The following is a 20,060-nucleotide window of genomic DNA, read 5'->3' on the forward strand; positions in this document are numbered from 1 at the left end:
ATAATAATAATACACATAATAAAAAGAACACTTATAATAAAATAATCTTCTAATGTATAATATAGAAGTAAAATTAAAATAAAACAAATAATAAATATATATATAGGATAATAAAATAAATATAGGACTGAATTTAAAGTTTACCAAAATTATGGGGCAAATTTTGAAAGGAATAGAATTGAATTAAAGCCCTATTTAAAACGCGTGCAAAATCAAAAGGGCTCACTGGGCAAATTGCTCTATTCCCAAAACGGCGACGTTTTCCAGAATACAATTTAATAGCCATCGGGACTCAATTAAAACTAAAACAAAATTAATAGGGCCCAATCATAAATAAAATAAGGTTTTAATTGTAAACGCAAAAAGGAGTAGAAGGACTGATTGAGCAATTAACCCAATTATAAAAACACGCGCGGATCCTCCTCAGGTAATCGGGTCAACACGCGGATCCTGAGGGTCTGAAACGCTGTCGTTTTGTCAAGGCTATATAAGCCAAATCTTCAGCTTTAAAATCATTTAGAAACCCAGTTTCTAAAAAAACAAAAAAAAAATCCTCTGAAAAGGATCCCTGGTCCTCTGAGCTCCGGCGTTTAGCCGATCAGCTCTGGTCATCGGACCTCCGCGCTGAGATCCACGCGCCGCCACTGAATCCGCCACACACGACGGTCGAAACTTGAAAAGTTTCGCTTTTCAAGGCGATTCTCCAGGTATTCTCTCCCTCTATCTGTTTAATATATTATATGCATAAACTTATGATCAAGAGAATGAAACAGAAATAAAAATATGTCACATTTGTCTTCTGTAAAAAAAATATCTGGTATATTATTGCAAAAAAGATTCTGTGTACAATATTTTGGTATATCTCCCCCCGTGTGTCCTTTTTTACAGATTAAAAAGAAGGCTTTATAGCCTCGATAAACTACTACAAGTTTTGGAAAGAAATTTCCGATTTCTTTCCGTATTTGCTCGCATGTCTGCTGTGATTTTCTTTCCTTTTCTTGCAGGTACTTGTGAAAAATCTGGCAATGGAAGGGTTGCTGGCGTCGATGGAGGCCTGAAGTCTGGTGATGGTGTCGGTGAGGTGCTGATTACGGAAGCAGAGCCTTGAGTGATGGCCTCGATTGGGGAGCCGGACAGACGCTCCCCGAATCTTCCAGAAGCAGTTGCGGCGCAAGGGAGCAGAGCTAGGGTTGGAAACCCTAGCTGGAAATTTTGGGGTTTAGGCCTAGTTCATTTTGGGCCGTTGTATTGGGTCAAAGGGGTAATGGGCATAGGATAGGCTTACGGGGTATTTGGGCTACCGGGTGTAACAGGTCTATTTGGGTTTTAACTTTTGGGCTGTAAAGGGACTGTTTAATAAACATTTATTTATTATTATTTAATTTTGGTTTTGGGTTTCAAGGCCCGATCAAATTTGGGTTATTACAGTATTTGTGGTGAGAATAATACTTAGTATTTATAGTTGATTTGTCAGTTGCCCAAATGCTACAATTGATCGCGCCACAGCGTACGAACACCAATCAAAGAATCAACAAAAAATTGTCTAAAATTAAAACAGCTTAATTGCAAGTGTGATAAGTCAGTTGTAATATTTTTGTGTTACAATGAAACGTAAAGTATTCTGAGGATCGAATCCAAGAGAGATCGGGTGATAAAGTGACTAACAATAAAAATGCATGAAATTGTGAAGCCTAGCCAGCTACTCACTAAGTATTATAGTATGACAAATCATCATCATAAATTAATTGCACTAACTTATATCTGGAAGGACTAATTTTCAAAACAAACCAAAGTGGACAAATATCAATTCAATGGGCTAAAGTGGTCGGTTGACTTCCATATTGCTAGCCAATTCTTGGATTAGGGATCTAAATTGGTCAACTTCTTAATTGGTCCAATTTTACCTTTCAGCCACCATTTTACCCAATTAAATGATTTAGTTTGCTTTATTTCTCGGTCTCACTAAACTAAATCAGGACAATCAAATTGGATCTCAATAGGCTCTCCTCTCGGTCTTACCTATCTAAGAGTTCACCTAGAGACGTCTATTCTAAGTTTTAAAGTCTATTTGCCAATTTTTATGATTTAGTCTTTGACCTAAAAACTAACCATGTTACATTTTCATCAACCAACCACCATAAGATTAGGTGACTACCTATTATCAACATACAAACATCAGTAAAGTTCATGATAATTAATATTGAGAAAATCTTAGTGACTCTTGATGGAGTCTTTGTGGAAGACAATAGCAACATCAATGGTGATGAAAGCACAACCAAAGTTGAGATTTTTACACTTTTACAAGTTCACAAAGTTGAAATCTATTAGATGTTTTAAAGAGAAATCAAAATACAAGAAAGTTTTTGTATCTAATTGCAAAAAAGTTAAAGCTGCAGTAAAACTAAAGAACTAGCAGCTATCAACTAACTAAGCTAAGAAAGGAAAGAACTCTAAACCTAAAAATGATGAAGAGAATAAAATAGAAGCTAAAAAGATGATAAAATGTGGTTCCTTTATGTTTGGCATCAAAAGTGACTTTAATACAAACAAGTTACAACCCTAAAGTTTGACAAAAATGCCCTTGAAGTGTATGAGTTGATTTCAGTTAGTGTTGGACACAAAATTACCCCTACAGTATTTTTCATCCTGTCAGACTTCAATGTCATGATACCCAGTTGTTGGTGTCACAACACCCTCTTTAGTGGCATAGTGTTGGCTTTGAGGGTTCTCGATGTCATGAAATAGACTAGCTGGTTTCGTGACATCCTCACAATGGCCCTAGCTCCTTCAGTTCAACATCGGCAATGAAGTTGCAATCTTGGGCTCGGTGTCACAGCACACCTAGTGTCGCGACATCCTCGACAGATTGCTCCAGGTTGGTTTCTCATTAAATTTTTGGTCCTATGAAGTTATGGAGGCTTAGTGTCACAAGATCCTGGTATTAGTGTCTTGACACCCACTACAGATGCAATTTTCCTCAAGGTTTGGCAGTAGTTGTCTTCTTACACAAACTCAAATACACCATTAAACTCCCAATGACACCATTTTGTCAATTTGGGTCTCAAAAGGGTTAAAACTAAACAAAAATAATCATTAATACTAACAACTAAAAATCAACAAAAAGCATAGATTAAACTCATAAATTGCTTGAGAAAAAACTCATCAAGTTTTCTAAAGAGCCTAATTTGATGTATCAAATTATGACAGATCAACAATTGACTACCTAGATATGTTATTGTAGCGATCCTTAGTTGAGGTAACAACCTTGGTCATTAAGAGGTGGTAGCATCTCTTTATCATGTGAGCTTATTGAAAGGTGTAGAATCTTCGTATGTTATAGAAGGAACATTTATGTGCAATGTGACAATGGTTAACACTAGTGTACAAGCTCTTTGAGCGTTTGCAAAGTTTTTTTATCCAATATTAGTGGTGGGGGATAGTGTCACACGGTTTTAATTGGTGTCAAACGAATATCTGACAAGAGTTTTAATCACTACTTCATATAAGTCAAAACTATAAAGTTTTAAGCTCTATGAGCTTTTGCTTTATTTTGAGTCGGAGCTTTTTTGGGCTCTATCTAGGTTATTAAATGGATATTTTCCATTTTTAGTGGGTATTACAATAGTCCCCTTTTGGTATAATACATGTTATAAAATGGCATGTCGAAGACCAATTAATATGAGCAAAATATACCAGTAAGTGAGTAGAGTAAGTGCGTAGATTAAGGATGTTGACCCAGAATTTTAATTGCATCCTTTAGAGGATTTTTTTACTCAAGAAGCTAGAGTATACGTAAAAGCTTTGTGTCTAGAATATTTTTCTAGAAGCCAATTTATGTGGCGTAATAGTATCATTTGAAGGATTTTTTTTTTAATACATTGAGGGATTTTGGTTGTTAAGAGCTATTAGTATCTCTTTGTTTGGTGAGTTTGTTGAATTGTGTAGAATCTGTTTTTGTTATAGGAAGTGTTTTGTGTGCCACATGTAAGAGGTTCTTTTAAGTCATTGTAATGTTTTAAATTATGTCAACTTTTGTTTTATTTTGAGTTACCGCCCTTTTAGGTCCAAACTTCACTATTAAATAGATAGTCAATTTTTAATGGGAATAAAACTTTATATTATTCACTCTTAATTTTTTTTTAAAAATAATTACTATTTACCATATGTTTTTATTTATTTATTTGGCTATTTTTATTTATTTATCTAAATAAATAAACTATTTAATTATAATTTTAAAAACTAGTAATATGAAATTATCTATAAATCATTTTTATGAATTATATACTATTATACAAGAGTTTTTCTTAAACATATAGTTACATTGGTTATAAAAGGCACTTCTTATGATGAAATATCATTTTCTTATGCACGTGTTGTTAGCCAATAAAAAGAAAAGTTATATTCTACTTATTCATCATTCTACTATGCCTTTTTTGTTTTAATTTTTAAAATTTCAATCTTAATCAAATTATTTAAATTATGCCATTTTCTAAATTTTATACTGCAAATATATTATTTTGTGTGTTATTATGTCAACTTATTATTTTTTATAATATTATAAAAAAATCAATTAATGAGACTTAAATTTCGAAAAAGTATAAGAACCATCAATGATACAATTGGAGAACATGTATTAAGTCAACAATTTTATGCATTATACATAAATAATAGCATAGTTTAACCAAATAAATTGATAAATATAAAGATTAAAATTGATAAATATAAAAATTATAAAAACTGAAATTAACTATATTAAAATACATATATTAATAAATAAATAAATTAATAGCAAATTTTGAAAAATAAAGAAATTTTGTCGTAGGTCGGGAAGCTACAATTAAGTAAAACAACATATCATCGTATCAGTCATATTTTGATATAACGAAAATTTGTAAGTTTATAAAGAAATATCATTATATATAGATGCCATGATGAGTTTCCACATAGTTTATTTTTATGATCTGTCAATTCTTTATATAAATGAAAAATTGTAACTTTATAAATAGGATTAATATGTTTTTAGATTGGAGAATTAATATATTTTTAGTTTTATATAACAAGGAGAGATATAAAAGAAATACAAACGTAATAAATTTATTATTCTATTCACTGCACAGATGAGATTATAATGCTCTCAAGTGTTTTTCAGTTAAGTCGGAAAAAAAAAATACATAGGTTAAAGTATTATAGAAATCTTGTATTTTGGTTTTTATTGAGAGTTAAATGTTTATTTTTTTTTAAATATAGTCTCCTTTCGTAGCACGTTTTGTTTGTTTTAGTAACATGTTTTATTTTTCATTTGCTTTTATGTTTTTTTTTTCTAGATTAGTGGAATATTTCGATCGCTAGCGAAGGAGATGGAGAACGTGTTAGCAAATTTGCATATTGATGATGGTGAGGAGGAAGCGTGGCAGATTAATTTGGATTTTATAATGATAGATCTATCCACTGTTCTCTATTTAGTCAGTGTTTTCTAAATACTAGTGTGATGAGTTTTCAATCTATGCAAATAACTTTAGTAAATCTTTGGCATCCATCGGGTGGGGTTTCGATAACGGAAGTGGAAAGAAAAGGAAAGAAAAGGTATCTATCCTGATTTCATTACGAAGTAGATTTGTATAGAGTAGTGAATAGTGCTCCATAGATGTTTAATAACCATCTTCTTAATTTCCGCAAGCTTAAAGACAAGGAAGATCCGTTCCTTTATTATTATTTTTTTTTCAGATTTTTAGGTTAAGTTCATGATATCCTGCATGGATTAATGTCTGAAACAATAGTCAAGCAATTTGGAGATTTCATTGGGAGTTCTGTTGCTTATATGCTAAATCAATTGCTAATGGTGTTAGTAGCTATATATGTATTCGAGTGAGGGTGGATGTGTGGCATCTACTCGAAAGGAGGAAGAAAATAGTGCTCTCGCAATCAAAGCAGGTCAACGAAAAGAAAATAGTGCTAAGGGAGGAAGGCAGTTTTCGAGGAGTGATTTTATGGATAGGATGAACTTAAATCTTGGAATTAAGGTAATTCCATCAGGTAATGGATGGATATCAGGTTGGGCCGAATGGATATCGGTAAAGTAATGTATCAAATATACCATTTTGATAAATAATCTTGTAGTGGGCCAAATTTGTCTGGTCCGAGCAAACAAAAAACAAAACAAAAAAAATCAAAAAATATTATAATAGTCCTTACAGTCCAATTACAGAAACTAGTGGCCCAACTACAAGAACAGGCCCAACAGGCCTATAGCTCAGTTACATGACCCAAATTCAAAAAAATAACCTAATACAAGCCCAACCTCAAAATTACATCGGCCCAAATGGCCCAAAAATTTTAGAACAGAAACCCTAGCAGTTCCTGCTTGCGCCTCAGCCTCCCACGCGCGCCACCACCTCCGTACGATGCCAGCGCCGTACGCTCCGTACCGTCCAGCAGCCACGCCCGCGCCAGCACATCCGCACCTGCAGAGAAACAAACAAGCAACAACAGCAAATACAAACAAAAGAAAAATATTGTATGATTATTTTGTTAAATTTCTTTTCTCTCTTTTTCGGCTATAAGGCCGAGATTTCAATCCTTGTAATCGGTTACGAACGAAAATATACGCACAGAGAATACAAAAAAGCAGAGGTGACTTCTTTCTTCCTCGAATCCTTTTAGTTTTCTATGCATCGTTTCGTTTCTAGTTTGGGTCATTCACCATTACTGTTTTAAAGAAAAATAAACAAAAGAACGGTGACAGAGGAGCCTTACCGTGCAAGCGAGCCATGGTTTTCTTCTCCCTTCTTCGTCGAAATCGAAGTTGAGGAGGGATTTCGGGCTAAGATTCCCTCAGGCTCGAAGAGTCCCACACGATGAAGATGAATCGGCATTTAGCAAAGGGGATTAGGGATTTGAAAATAGGCAGAATGGGTGCTTGTTGATTCGGTTGGTTTAGTCCATATAAGAGACTGGGAACGGCGCCGTTTTGACCAATTTTAACGGTCTAGATACGGCGTCGTGTGGTGGCTTTCACCCAATGACCCGACCCACGCCTGGTTAAGACCCATGTGTTAGGTCAGAAAGGGATATTTGCACCTTAAGTCCACTTGTTCGGCGTTGTGTCATGATTGAGTTCTACCAGCTTTTCCCTTTGTTTTTTTAATTTATACATTTAATTTACAAGTGAAATCAATTCGATCCACCCTTCAACGCAGCACTCAGGGATCTCGTATATTGCCAGTTTTAACCCCTATGAGTCTGCACGCGTTAAGCTTTGGTCCTTCCTCTAATTTCAGTAATTTATTGTATTTATTAATTATCCTTTTAGTTTCATTTTTGTTTCAATTGAGTTTCTTTTTATTTACTCATTACTCTCAGCATATTTTATTCTTTGAAACCCTTTTATTTTTGAAAATTTACTTATTATTCACCTTTTAATATATTATTTTGGAGTATTTTATTAAGTTTTGCATGGTTTTAGTTTGTTATTCATATTTTCATTTATATATGTAAATATATCTCTACATGTAACTATATATATCTATTTGTTTATTTTCTTTTAAATTTGTTTGTTTAAAATGTTCTTTTATATATACATACATATACACTTTATAAGAAGGTTAATTCTTTTTATGCATTTTATTAATCTTATATTATTTTACATACATAATTCCTTTTAAATTTATTCTTATATATTATTACATGATCCTACATAATATATTTTTTAGGTTATTATTACGTAAGTACATATGTTTATCGATACCTATATTTGGTATATATATTACTATTAAATCTATGTATTTTACACACACAGTTTTCTTGATATACATATTTATATAAGCATGTTCTTAAATCCATTACATAGTTTATTATAAAATTAACTTAATCTCGTATGTATTTCTATGTTTTTTTACGAATGATTATTTTCAAAGTTATTTATGCATATATTTTGTAAATCTATTTTGTGAATTACATCTCATCATGTATTTTATTATCCTTTCATATTATATATTATTTGAATTATCATATATTTTGTAAACTCTTAAATGGACTTGTGTTTAAATTATTTTACATGCAATTTGATTCAAACTTCTATTCTATAATATTTATTTCGGTAATTATATATTCTTAGTTTCTATGCAAATTTTTCAACTTATGCATTATGTGTTTTAAAAATGTTCATTCTACAATATATGTTTTGATGATTGCATGTATATACCAAGTTTGTTTTTATAAATAGTTTCTAATTTATCAATCCATCAATTCATATAGTGTGCATCGCGTACTTACCATTGTTTAAAATAGTTTTATACCATATTGCTTCTTCGATTTGCATTTTGTTTCGTGCGACTAATAGTAATCATTTGTTATTATGCCATGTATGTTGTCGTTGCATATTATTTATTTATTGTCATGTTAATTATTCTCCATGCATGGTCGAAATTGAGTTGTATTTCCAAGTTAGCTATACTTAGTTGCTTAAGTGCTTGTTAGTTGATTAAATAAATTGCATTACCTCCACTCTTCCATTGTCGTATTTTATGCGTACGTATATTACCCCATATCATCGTTTTCCACTTGGTTTTTGAAATGTGGTTTTATAAAATCCCAATTTTTATGATTAATTTCGTCTTATTTCAAATCGAATTAATGCATTTTAAGCTAGTTTCACAATTATTTAAGAATTCTTTAAAACGAAGGTAATATTCGATATTTGGCAATTCGCGGAATCGTGCCCTAACGTGTTGGGTTGCAATTTCTCGTTTGCTCAAAGTAATCGAAGGTTCCTTTAGAATTTCACCCATGTCTTTAAAAAATCCTTTAAACGAAGGCGATGTTCGATATTTGGCGATTCGCGGAATCGTGCCCTATCGTGCTGGGTTTCAATTTCTCGATTGTTCAAAATAATCGAAGGTCCCTTTTGAATTTCACTCATGTCTTTAAAAAACTCTTCAAAACGAAGGTAATACTCGATGTTTGGCAATTCGGGGAATCGTGCCTTATCGTGCTAGGTTGCGATTTCCTGTTTGTTCAAAATAATCGAATATTCCTTTGGAATTTCACTCGTGCTTCCTAAAGCAAGGCAATGTTCAATGTTTGAAAATTCGAGGAATCGTGCCCTACCGTGCTGGGCTTCGATTTTTCGTTAGGACTGAATAATTGGGCATCCTTTTATACTTTTCAACGTATAAACTTTCGGAAGTCAAAATTTATCGTTGTTTTCGGGGGTATAAAGGATAGTGTCCTACCGTGCTGGATATGGTGCTGCATTCCTCCGAAATAAGAGAATTTTGGCAACCAACTCGAGCCATTCAAATATTTCAAAAGGAATCACCTTTCAAAAACTCTTTTTCAAATCTTAGACATAAGGACAGTATTTAATCGATTTGGTACCAATTTTGGGCGTAGTGAGGGTGCTAATCCTTCCTCATACGTAACCGACTCCGGAGCCTATTTTCTCATATTTTCGTAAGACCAAAATCGTTATTTTAGTAAAAAGAAATATTTTATTAAAATAACTGAATTTCTAGGTGATACGATCACACTTAAACAAAAAGGATTGGTGGCGACTCCATGTTTTATTTTCAAAAAGTCGATTCCCCATTTTTTTATTAAACTTAAAATTTCGAAAGATGGTTTCGACAAATCTCATGAGCATACCATATACCATTTGAGTTATTAATTTTTAATTTTTAATTTTTTTTATTATTGGATTAAAAAGGGCCAAAAAGAACATCTCTTTATCTACAACATCGGCAATGTATAAAAAACAGATTGTGATAGAGGTCAAGCTCTCGCTGCAAATCGTAGCATATTATTTCATTAAAAACTTTGTTTAGAGTGCAAGATACACTACATAAATCATCAACCGCCAAAAAGGATTAATTACACTTTCCAATAATTACATGGATGAGGATCTATACAATACAAAAGTTGCCATTAATTGAGGCACAACAGCATTCAAGAGAACAAGAGGGCAAGAGAAAGAAAGAAAGAATCATGAATGTCGACAGGCAGGAGCACAAGGTAAGCAAAACCTAAACCACGACCCAAAAAAATTTTGCGACACACGACACGCACATATAAAGGCATGCAAACCAAACTTAACTCGTCGCTGTAGTACATAGAATACATCGCATCCGAGGACCACCAGCCTCGCTACCATTGTCATCCTCCTGCTCGTCCTCATACTCATACTCATATAACCCCTCAGAGGGACCTCCAGTCCCTTTTTTGTTGGTGCTATTAGTTTCAGTAGATTCCATCAAGCAAGTCGTGTGATAAGCATGGCAGCAAAAGAACACGACGACTGATACGTTTTGTATCGAGAAAGGATCAAAACACATGCAACATCTGCCACCTCCCCTTGTTTTAGATTTAACCTCCATATTTCTTACACTAGGTGTTATGACTTGAGAAGCTCTACTGGCATCCCTCTTGGATCGTGCATCATCTTCTTCATTACTCAAGCAAACTGCTCGTTTCGCTTCATTGTAGTATTTTACCGACAGGTTAACACAATCAGCCTGTATATTTCACATTTACACCAAATGTCACGTTTCTCAAATCAGAATTCCGAGTATTACAACAATTTGCTAAGAGTAAGAGGAACAGTAGTACCTTGAGTATATCGTTGCAGCCATGTCTGAGAGAAGTTTCAGTTCTGTAATCAGTAATAATTTTGACTAGACGATCCCTCAGCCTAAAAATAAAATAGATGATTGAGTCAAATTAAACTGAAATAGATTCAGTAAGCAGATAAGGAGATTCAGCTTAGATCTCTGCAATTTGAAGTTCCAAGTTTTATGCATCCAATAAGATGCTCCTTATGGAATGCCTGGGGACATGAATTAAGGTCAAAATCATGAAATATCGGGGTACTACAGTAGTAGAATTATACTGCAGTCATTCAGTGACCTTCAGTTTTCTGATTCATTTTCTCTTTCTTGGTTTGCATAAAGAAATAGTTTATAGCAACATAAAAATGGATGATAGAACAGATTTCATTATGGTTCATTAAGAAAAATCATGAGATGCCAGGCATATTTGGAGGCATAAAAAGGACAATTAAATGAAATATTACTAGAAGATATATAGTTGGCATCACATACATGGAATATGGGACAGATCAGTACGGCAGCATGAATATCTATAAAAAGGCTCACTTAAAGACAATTATTGTGTTGCAACACAAGCAACTGATGATATAGAAAGAAAGTATGCAAAACCTCGGGCTTTTCTTCCTAGATTTGGCACCAAATGCTTAAACAACAATAAAGTCACTTTATTAAACAACAGCTCCAACTAAATTTGAGCTTGATCCAAGTATGGATTACAGCATTGTCAGTTAACTATCAGATAAATGCTGTTCTTGAAACCCGCTAAGGTTTTTCCTTTCTCCCTTTTTAATTTTCTTTTCCTTTTTTCTTTTTAAACTGAGAAACCTCTATAATATTGTAGATGAAAATTACTTGGAAATAGAAAATTCTACTCAACTGCAATTCACAAACTTCCCTTGAGAAAAGAGGATACTAACCGAGGTATCTCTAGGCCATTGGGCACCATATTTACAATATAGAGAGGATCAAGATTGCCAACAGTGTGTTCCAATAAGACGCCCACCTGCCAATCAGTGAGAGAGAGCTAAGAAAAAGAGAAATACGGCTAATCATTAGACAACATCTCCATATTTCCAGTCTGCATTTTCCATCATTACCATTTCTGGTTTATGGAGGCATTGATGAATTAGTTCTTCCCAAAGATCGTCATCATGCTGCATGGTCACAAATTCTACAGCCTGTGGATAATAAATAGACCTTTATTGTTAGTACCAATCCTTCCAAGGAACAACAGCAATAGCTTGTTTTGAACAAAATAGAAACTCGGGAACAAGAGCTGAAAGCGGCAGAAGCTCCAACTGAAAACAACCAACGTACCTCTTCTATATCTCCTAATTCATTTATGATGACAGCAAGAGCTTGTTTTGAATTCCCCATTCTTCCAAGGATGAATACTTGCTCCCTTAAAAGATCTCTTCTGTCACAGATCTCATACGCCTGAAGTTGAAATTCAGCAGTGTCATTTTGGAATGTTATGATGCCATTATTACATAAAAACTACTATTTAGACTATCCAAACCTTCTCCAATGTGTAATGTTGACTACTGCGAAGAAAAGGGAGTAGCATCTTTGGCTCATACTCAACATAAAGCTCCACCTATCACAGCAAGAAAAGGACAACACATAGTCAGAAATGCAATTAACATGAGAAGCTCCTTGCCCACATGCGATATCCAGTAAACAGCCATAAGTATTGAGTTAGACAAGAGCATGCTCACAGGCAATAACTAACCTGTTGACAAGGCATCAAATGTAGCACAGAAATAACAAGAAACATCAACTGACCGGAAAAAATTCCAAGGTTGTTAATATCATACTCAACAGGTCATTCATTTCCCTAAGAAAAAGGGGGTACATATTGGTGCCAGTTGTTTCAATATATCGTTTTCAGGGTTTTCAATGTTATATATAACAACCTAAAATATATATCTAAATACAGAATATCACTAACAGTCAGAAGCATTTAAGATTTACATCATTCATAGATCCAAATACCTTTAAACACCAATTAAATGAATTCACTATATAACATATAAACAGAACGTAACATCCAACAAACGTATCAAAACTAAAGAAAATCATGCATATCACTTATTCTTTTATCAGAAAGTTAAGAGAAAAAAGAGATAAACTTCGGAACCCATAAAAACTGTTTAAAGTACAGCTGACATGGCTGGCCTTATTTAGTCAAAACCATGTAATTTTGGAACCTACTGCCAATTTGTTTCTTCAAACTTTGACCACACACAGACAAGGTGTAAAGCATTTGACCTCCACAGAAATGTATGAAATCTAGAAAGTAACAATGAACATAAAAAATTGAAATTTTGAAGGTAACTGATGCCTACAATATTTACATAAAAGCTATTAAAACACTAACGTAGCTGTCTTATCCATACCTGCATATCATGAAAATCCTTGCCAGCATGCGGGTTTACTTCAAACAAGGAATGCAGATATAAATGCAAGAAATATCTCGAATCACACTTATTTCTAGTATTCAGAAGCTGTGAAACAACTTCAGATGGTGCAATTAAGTCCCTATTTTGGATCAACGAATTAACCGCTTGCTTACAATCAACCATCATCAACTGCACAACCTGCATCATGCACATAGTATTTTTGGCATTAAAAATTATATTTTGCTGGTATCATTCAATGTTAAGAAAGGAAATGAGAGAAAATTTCTTTTTTAATTATATTTTGCTCTTCTTTCCCCCACAGCTCTATTGAATAGAAAGAGCTAATTTCTGCCCCTATAATTTTGGTTGCATTGTGAAATGTATCTATCTAATGTAAATAAAAGTGTCAACCTAAGTGGTGAAATATTGTAATTTTGTAAAGAATCAGTTTCAGAATTTACCATATCGGCCTCATATGAACAGGTATTGACATTCTCTACAAAAAACAATAACTTTTAAGAAAGCAAAGTATCCCATAATAATACCTTTTCACGAATAGAATCATGCAAGTTGTGCTTTTCAATGAAGTCAAATATATCTGGCTTCATGAGCTGAAATCACAGACAAGTTACATCAACAAAGAAGCAAAGAAATGTCCAACTAGAGAATGGATGAAAACCTATTTTCCATAAGCAATTTGTATCATACATAATTTTAAGTTTGAAAAAATAAATTAGTCTGAGCACAAATACATTAAATACTTACATCAGCATACAGTGAAAAAGCTTTCTCATACTGCCCATTAATAACATACAACTCTGCAAGTGCCTATCAAGAAAAAGGGATAGGATCATTCAACATATGTAGCATCAACAGATTCAATTCACATCAGACATCTAGAAACAGTCTTATGAACCTCTTTAAGGGCATCAGTCATTGACGAAGTATTTAGCTGGGGCTCAATTGCAGAAATGACAGGCAATGCGGAATAAATGACACGTGGCCATGATTTAACAGTTGACAAAAGATCCTTATGAAATGATGGATTTGTTGCCAGAGCCACAAGAGCAACCTGCAGCATAGCAAACAGGTGGTTTTCATTCCAAGTTTGACAAATGAAAAACTATAAAAGAAGACTACATGTACATCAGCAGACAATTGCCGTCCTGACGAACCTCATAAGCAGTATCACGCAGCCTGGGGTTTTCTGTTGGCATATATGGAACCAATACAGGAAGCTGACGGAGATGAGCAAAATGGAATACCCATCTGTCAAAGCAATTGCATTTGATTAACAGGAAATGCATAGAAAGAGTTGCATATAATGATTTTCAGTACCTTTCCCAAGCTGTAGCAGATCCTCGCAACAATTTAGGACACAAGGATGCAGCCTCAGCATATTTCCTTTCCACAATCAAATGATCAAGGTATCTAGATCCCACCTACACATAAGGTGAACAGAAATGAAGAAAGCAACAACTAACTTTAAGAATTACATAGATAAAGAAATAGCAATTACTTAGTGCAACAAGTGGAATCAGCAAGAATCTTTTACATAAAGCAAGGATTATATATTAAGCCAGTAAATTTACATGATAAGTCATCTCAATTATCAAGCCATTACAAATACATTATATCAAAATAAAAAAAGAAGAAAAATACTTCATCAAGAAGTTCACTTCGTCCCTGCCCAGCCTCAACTGCTGCTAAAGCTTTTTCATGCCATCCATGTTGAAGAAGCCATGAAATGTGATCCTCAGCATCCCTAAAGTGTCAAAAATGCATAGGTTGAAAATCAAGAATTTGCAAGAATAATTTTAAAAAAGTACCACATAATATATCAGACAAATTTAATAAAACAAACACAAATACAGTATTATTACAAGTCGTCAAAGACCATATTAGGAGAATCTTAACACCAAAATTCAAACAAACCTCACTATGTCCCGCAAAACACACCACATAATATGCATTTAATGGCAACTTACAGCAGTTATTCACTATTATAAACATTTTGCATGTTCTATAAGAATTTGCAACATAATTGTTCATCTTAAGAAAATTTAAAAGTATTTATTTGACTATTATAACTGTTTTGCCCGGCTGCAAATCTATAATAGTACTACAGAGACCTTAAATCAAGCCCAATGGAAGCTTGTTTGGCATCAGCTTAAAGGGATATGATACATCAACAGATGTACTTATAGTCCCAAGACAGAAAGTAAATTCGAAGTATAGAAGTTATGGTGCAAAAATTAATATCCAGGAAGAGAGTTATTCAGAAAATCCAAATCCATTTAGGGCAAATAAGCAACCAGAGCCAAATCGACACAGCTACATTTCATAACAATTAAGTATATATTACTGCATGTTACTACAGAAACCACAATCCTTTTCTCAATTTTTCTTTTTTATGAAAAGCAATATTTATCTTTCAGAAGCAACAAAAATAGGAAGAATCGGAAGTAACCTAGGTTTTGCTATGACAACATCCTTTGGCGATACAATATAATATATTGGTTCATCACCAGCAGCCCACTGTCCACCGGCATAACTGCTGCCTACATTCATATGAGAAGAGCACTATAACTATTGCCTGAAAATTCTGTCTAATAACCATAACATCAAAAACAGAGATATCAACCTGAGAAGGGAGCATGGGCCAAGGAATAGTCCTTTGCTTTATAGTGCTCAAAGCCATGTACAGGTAGAGCATCAGTTGCCAATTCATCATTGTTCCAAGACACTATACGTACCTCTGGTCTCTGTGCATTTCCCTGCTACAGTGGATTATACATGGGCAAATGGAATTTATTATAACAAGGATGGCATAGCAACCACAGTCAGACCATCCAGAAATATTGGCAATTTTGTATTAATGGGAGCTGGTGATGTACCAAAGATAGCAAATAAAAAACTCAAAATAGAGGGTATAAATCATGACAAGAACTTGGTTTTTTTCATAACTGTAAAGGACACATACCTGTCTTGATGGCATTGCACTGCTAAATTCCTTCTCTCCATCTTCACTAGGAATATAGGCTAGAACAACCAAAGCATCAGCAAAAGGCGCAATCCCTGATATATAATAGCTGGTTTGAAACGATGCCACAATATCTACTTGGTTCGTGTTAGACATAACACGCTTATATGTTCCATTTGTTCCCTTGTTCAGATTTGTTCTTATTGCAGCAATTTTAACAGAAGTACCCCAGCCAATCACCAATAAAGTATCATCCTGAATAGATTCAGACAATGAGCAACAGAAAAAAATGATTGAACAACCTATGCATCACAAAGGCCCGGGCCTAGGAGAAGTGAAAACTCCAAAAGAATGAATAATAACAAATAACATTGCAGTTTAGACAACATAAGAAAGTTTGGAACAACCTCAGACATTTTCCATTTTAATCTTTTGACTCATCCTGAAGAGGTTCAGACAATGAGCAATGGCAAACAACCTATGCCTCACAAAGACTAGGGCATAGGAGAAGTGAAAACTTCAAAAGAACGAAAAATATTGCAAATGATATTGCAGTTGTTTAGACAACATAAGAAAGCCTGGAACAACCTCAGATGTTTTCTATTTTAATCATTTGACTAACCTGCCAAACTAAATGAGGGAGCAAGATTTCAGGATGAGGAGTCCCTCTTGGTCTTTCTATAAATGTAATCCGCTGATCATTTGCAGCATCATAAACTTTTACTCCCGCATCATTAGCCCAAGCAATGAGACTCGTTCTCCATTTCACTGCATGGATTGGACCTTCACCTGAGTGCAAAACCTAAAAACACATTAAAATAGACAACATTCAAAATTCATGAACATCTCAATTTTCAAATAAATTAAAGTCAGGCAAGTATCACGAACCTGATCCTTATAGCCAAGCCACTTTTTGGTATTAAAATACAAGTGACCAGCTAAACCACCAGTTACAAATCTCCTAGATGTTTTTCTTGCATAATCAGGGTCAAGTGCAATGGCTTTCATAGGACGATGATACTCAAATTTCAATTTCTCGTCGGTGAAAAGACTATTTAGTACAACAGAGCCATCATCTGAACAGCTTCCAATATATTCACCTTCTATATCAAAACTAAGGTCATTCACTGCAGCTGAATGAGCAGCAAATTCCTTAACCTAGAAAACAGCAGAACACAACTTTAATATAACAAAATACATTTTCCCTTCTGAAAACTAATTAATAACTGAACGCAGCAAAAAGTTTAACTTAACTAACTTATTCGAAATTACTTGCTTATCCAAAAAAAAAAACATTCATTCAAAAATCGAATTATAAGAAAAAGAATGTTGGAACCCAAAAACATAAAAAATAAAATGAGAAATTAAGAATTGAAACGAAACATAAGATCTAAAGTGCTGAAATGAGATAAAATTTCACCTGATTTCCCAAAAAGTCGAGGATATGAACGGTTCCATCGTGCGTTCCGAGTGCGATCATGCGTTCGGCGACGGAGATACAGGAGGCGGCCTCGCCTGAGAGCAGGGAAGGGATGCTACCTCCCATTCTTTGATACTTAAGCCTGGGCTCCTCTTCGTCCTCCTCCGCTTCTTCTTCTTCTTCTTCATCATCATCTACATCTTCGTCTTCTTCTTCTTCTCTCTCGTCGTCTCCTTCGACGCCGTTTTCGGATGGGAAGGGAGACATTTGCAGGGTTCCTGGAATTGAGAAAGGAAAGGGAAGGATCTGAGTCGGGTTTTGGATTTGGTTTTGGTTTGGTTTAAGTTAATAAAATCAGTTAATCTGAATTATTTATTAGCTAGGCAACAAAGGCACGGTGACGAATGTTGGGTATGCGTGCCATCCGTCATGTTACTCTGTTTTTCTTTTTCTGATTTTCTCTTTTTTGTTTGGGATTTTCCATATGGATGGACCCTGATTAATATAATATATAGATGTGTTGAATTAGTTAAACCAATTCGAATTAGTATTAATTAAATTAATTTTTGATTAATTATTAAATTAATTAAAATTTATATATTTTTTATTTTTTATTAAAATAATAATAAAACATATCAAAAATTAATTAAATTTAATATATGTAAAATATAAATAAAAAATATAAATTTTCGATTAATTAACCGATTTCAAACTGAATTAACTGTTACCTGAACTTCCAAAAGATTTTAACCAATTTCGACTGAATTAATTTGGTTAATTTACTGATTAACTGAATTAATTTGATTCAGTTGATTAAACCGGTTTTACTCGAAATTTGTACACCCTTGTTAATCTCTATATAACAATCCCATATTGTAAAGCAAAAACACTATTTGAAATATAAATCATATTTTAAAATTTAAAATTAAAATATATTATTAATATTATTAATTTGTTAGATTTAGATTTTGTTTCTAATAAAATTTTATAAATATAACTTCATTTATTAAAAATTATTTCTATTTTATAAAATACTATTAATATATTTTTATATAAATTTTAAACATTTTATTGAAATAGTATCTTAACTAAAATTATTATGTTTATTTCGTTTAGAACTAAAATTAATTTTATTAAAATTTAAGATGAAAAGGTTGTTATAAAGAACTTTAGTTAATAATGCACTTTATATTTTATGGCTAAATCGGAACAATAGTTTTGGGACTCTAAATTTGAAATTGAAAATTTTATTTTATTATTATATTGAGGTCTAAAGTATGATAGTATGATTGTGTGAAAATTTCGTTATGAAATTTTATCGTTTGAATGCTCAATTTGATAAAAAGAACTAAATCGCGTAAAGTGCAAAAGTGGTGTTCTAATAGCTAAAGGTGTCTAATAGCTATGGAACCTTAAATTAGAGGTCCTTATGTTGTAATTAAAGCATTGTTAATATGAGTGGACATTCTTGGACATGATTAAATGAATTTTAATGATTTATAACAAAGGTTAAATAATTAAATTAATAATTAAAGTAAATTAAAATAAACAAAAACAATGTATCATCTTCCTAATTGTCATCTTCCACTAAAAATTCATATTGGAGAAGTCATAGCTAGAGTTTGAAGCTTCGGTCACTTGCTTAGCTTGCATGTAAGTGAAATTTCATTCGTTTTTAATAATTTCTATGTTTTTGGAGTCGTTGTAACTTAAATTGCTAGCCTAGGGACTAATTTGAAATTTTTTTTAAAGGTTTAGGGTTTTTCCATTGATGAATATGTGTGTATTTTGATGTTTGATGATAGAAAATGAATGGCTATTGTTAGATAAACAACATTTGTTAAGTGATTTTTGAGAAAATTGTCAATAAGGATTAAATTGATAAATGTGAAAATTTCAAGGTTAAATTGTGAAATAAATAAAAAAATATGGGCTGCTATGTTAATAAGGGAAATTCGGCTAGCATGAGTAGGGACCTAATTGCATGAATTTGTATTTTTATGAGCTAGGGACTAATTTGTAAATATGTTGAAATATTAGGGGAAAAAGTGTAATTTTTCCAAAATATGATTTTTGGGCTAAATTGAATAGAATGATAATTGAATAAGTTAAATTTGATATTATATAGATGAAAAAAATGAAGTTCGAATCTAGATCAGGGGAAAAACAAAGTATTGGACTAGTCAATCCATATCGTCGTTTTTACGATCGAGGTAAGTTCATATGTTAATAAGCATTAATATAATTATATTTTAAATGCTTCATTATTGAATTAATTGTGAATATGACCTTACGGATATATTCGACAAAGATTCGGCAATGTGAAATCCCAGTTGAACCATAGGACTAGATTAGGATACGAATGACATGCCATTAGGGCTTATGTGTTTGGGTGCCGGTCCATACGTCCTACCGGTGGCTGAGTTATTCGGCATGTGTTGCGGATTCTTATCATCTTGTGTGAGCAATACCGTGTAGCTACATCATGACCGTCAGCTTGTGTGAGCAGATCCATTGATAGCTCGAGAGTGAACATTATATGAGATATGAAATTGAGATAGCTTCGGCTATGTATTGGCACTTAGGGTGCGAGATTCTCGAGTACCCGATATTATTTTGAATGGTTCAATGGGTATATCAAGGATATGGATGAG

At 33.3% G+C, this 20,060-nt stretch overlaps 2 protein-coding genes across 3 annotated transcripts; both read right to left on the bottom strand.

Annotated features, from left to right (window-relative positions):
• Nucleotides 1-6,159: 6,159 nt before the first annotated feature.
• Nucleotides 6,160-6,910, bottom strand: LOC107889150 (uncharacterized). The gene is made up of 2 exons (XM_016813487.2): nt 6,754-6,910; nt 6,160-6,461 (listed from the first exon to the last, which is right to left on the bottom strand). Exons 1-2 carry the CDS (start codon nt 6,870-6,872, stop codon nt 6,251-6,253), a joined length of 330 nt encoding a protein of 109 aa, XP_016668976.1. The 5' UTR covers nt 6,873-6,910; the 3' UTR covers nt 6,160-6,250.
• A 2,852-nt stretch (nt 6,911-9,762) lies between these two features.
• On the bottom strand, nt 9,763-17,890 carry LOC107889151 (vacuolar protein sorting-associated protein 41 homolog). Of its 2 annotated transcripts, none has more exons than XM_016813489.2 (19): nt 17,407-17,890; nt 16,875-17,144; nt 16,609-16,788; nt 15,987-16,241; nt 15,648-15,780; nt 15,474-15,564; nt 14,666-14,768; nt 14,342-14,445; nt 14,179-14,272; nt 13,920-14,075; nt 13,769-13,831; nt 13,549-13,614; nt 13,001-13,201; nt 12,121-12,198; nt 11,919-12,038; nt 11,699-11,779; nt 11,519-11,604; nt 10,603-10,684; nt 9,763-10,508 (listed from the first exon to the last, which is right to left on the bottom strand). In XM_016813489.2, exons 1-19 carry the CDS (start codon nt 17,671-17,673, stop codon nt 10,086-10,088), a joined length of 2,853 nt encoding a protein of 950 aa, XP_016668978.2. In that variant the 5' UTR covers nt 17,674-17,890; the 3' UTR covers nt 9,763-10,085. The 2 variants fall into 2 exon arrangements, with proteins under 2 accessions (XP_016668978.2, XP_016668977.2); XM_016813488.2 differs by having other exon boundaries at nt 15,648-15,783; nt 17,407-17,827.
• Between the last annotated feature and the right edge of the window lie 2,170 nt (nt 17,891-20,060).

This window comes from Gossypium hirsutum, chromosome A09 (assembly GCF_007990345.1).
Source record: "Gossypium hirsutum isolate 1008001.06 chromosome A09, Gossypium_hirsutum_v2.1, whole genome shotgun sequence".
Lineage (NCBI taxonomy): Eukaryota > Viridiplantae > Streptophyta > Magnoliopsida > Malvales > Malvaceae > Gossypium > Gossypium hirsutum.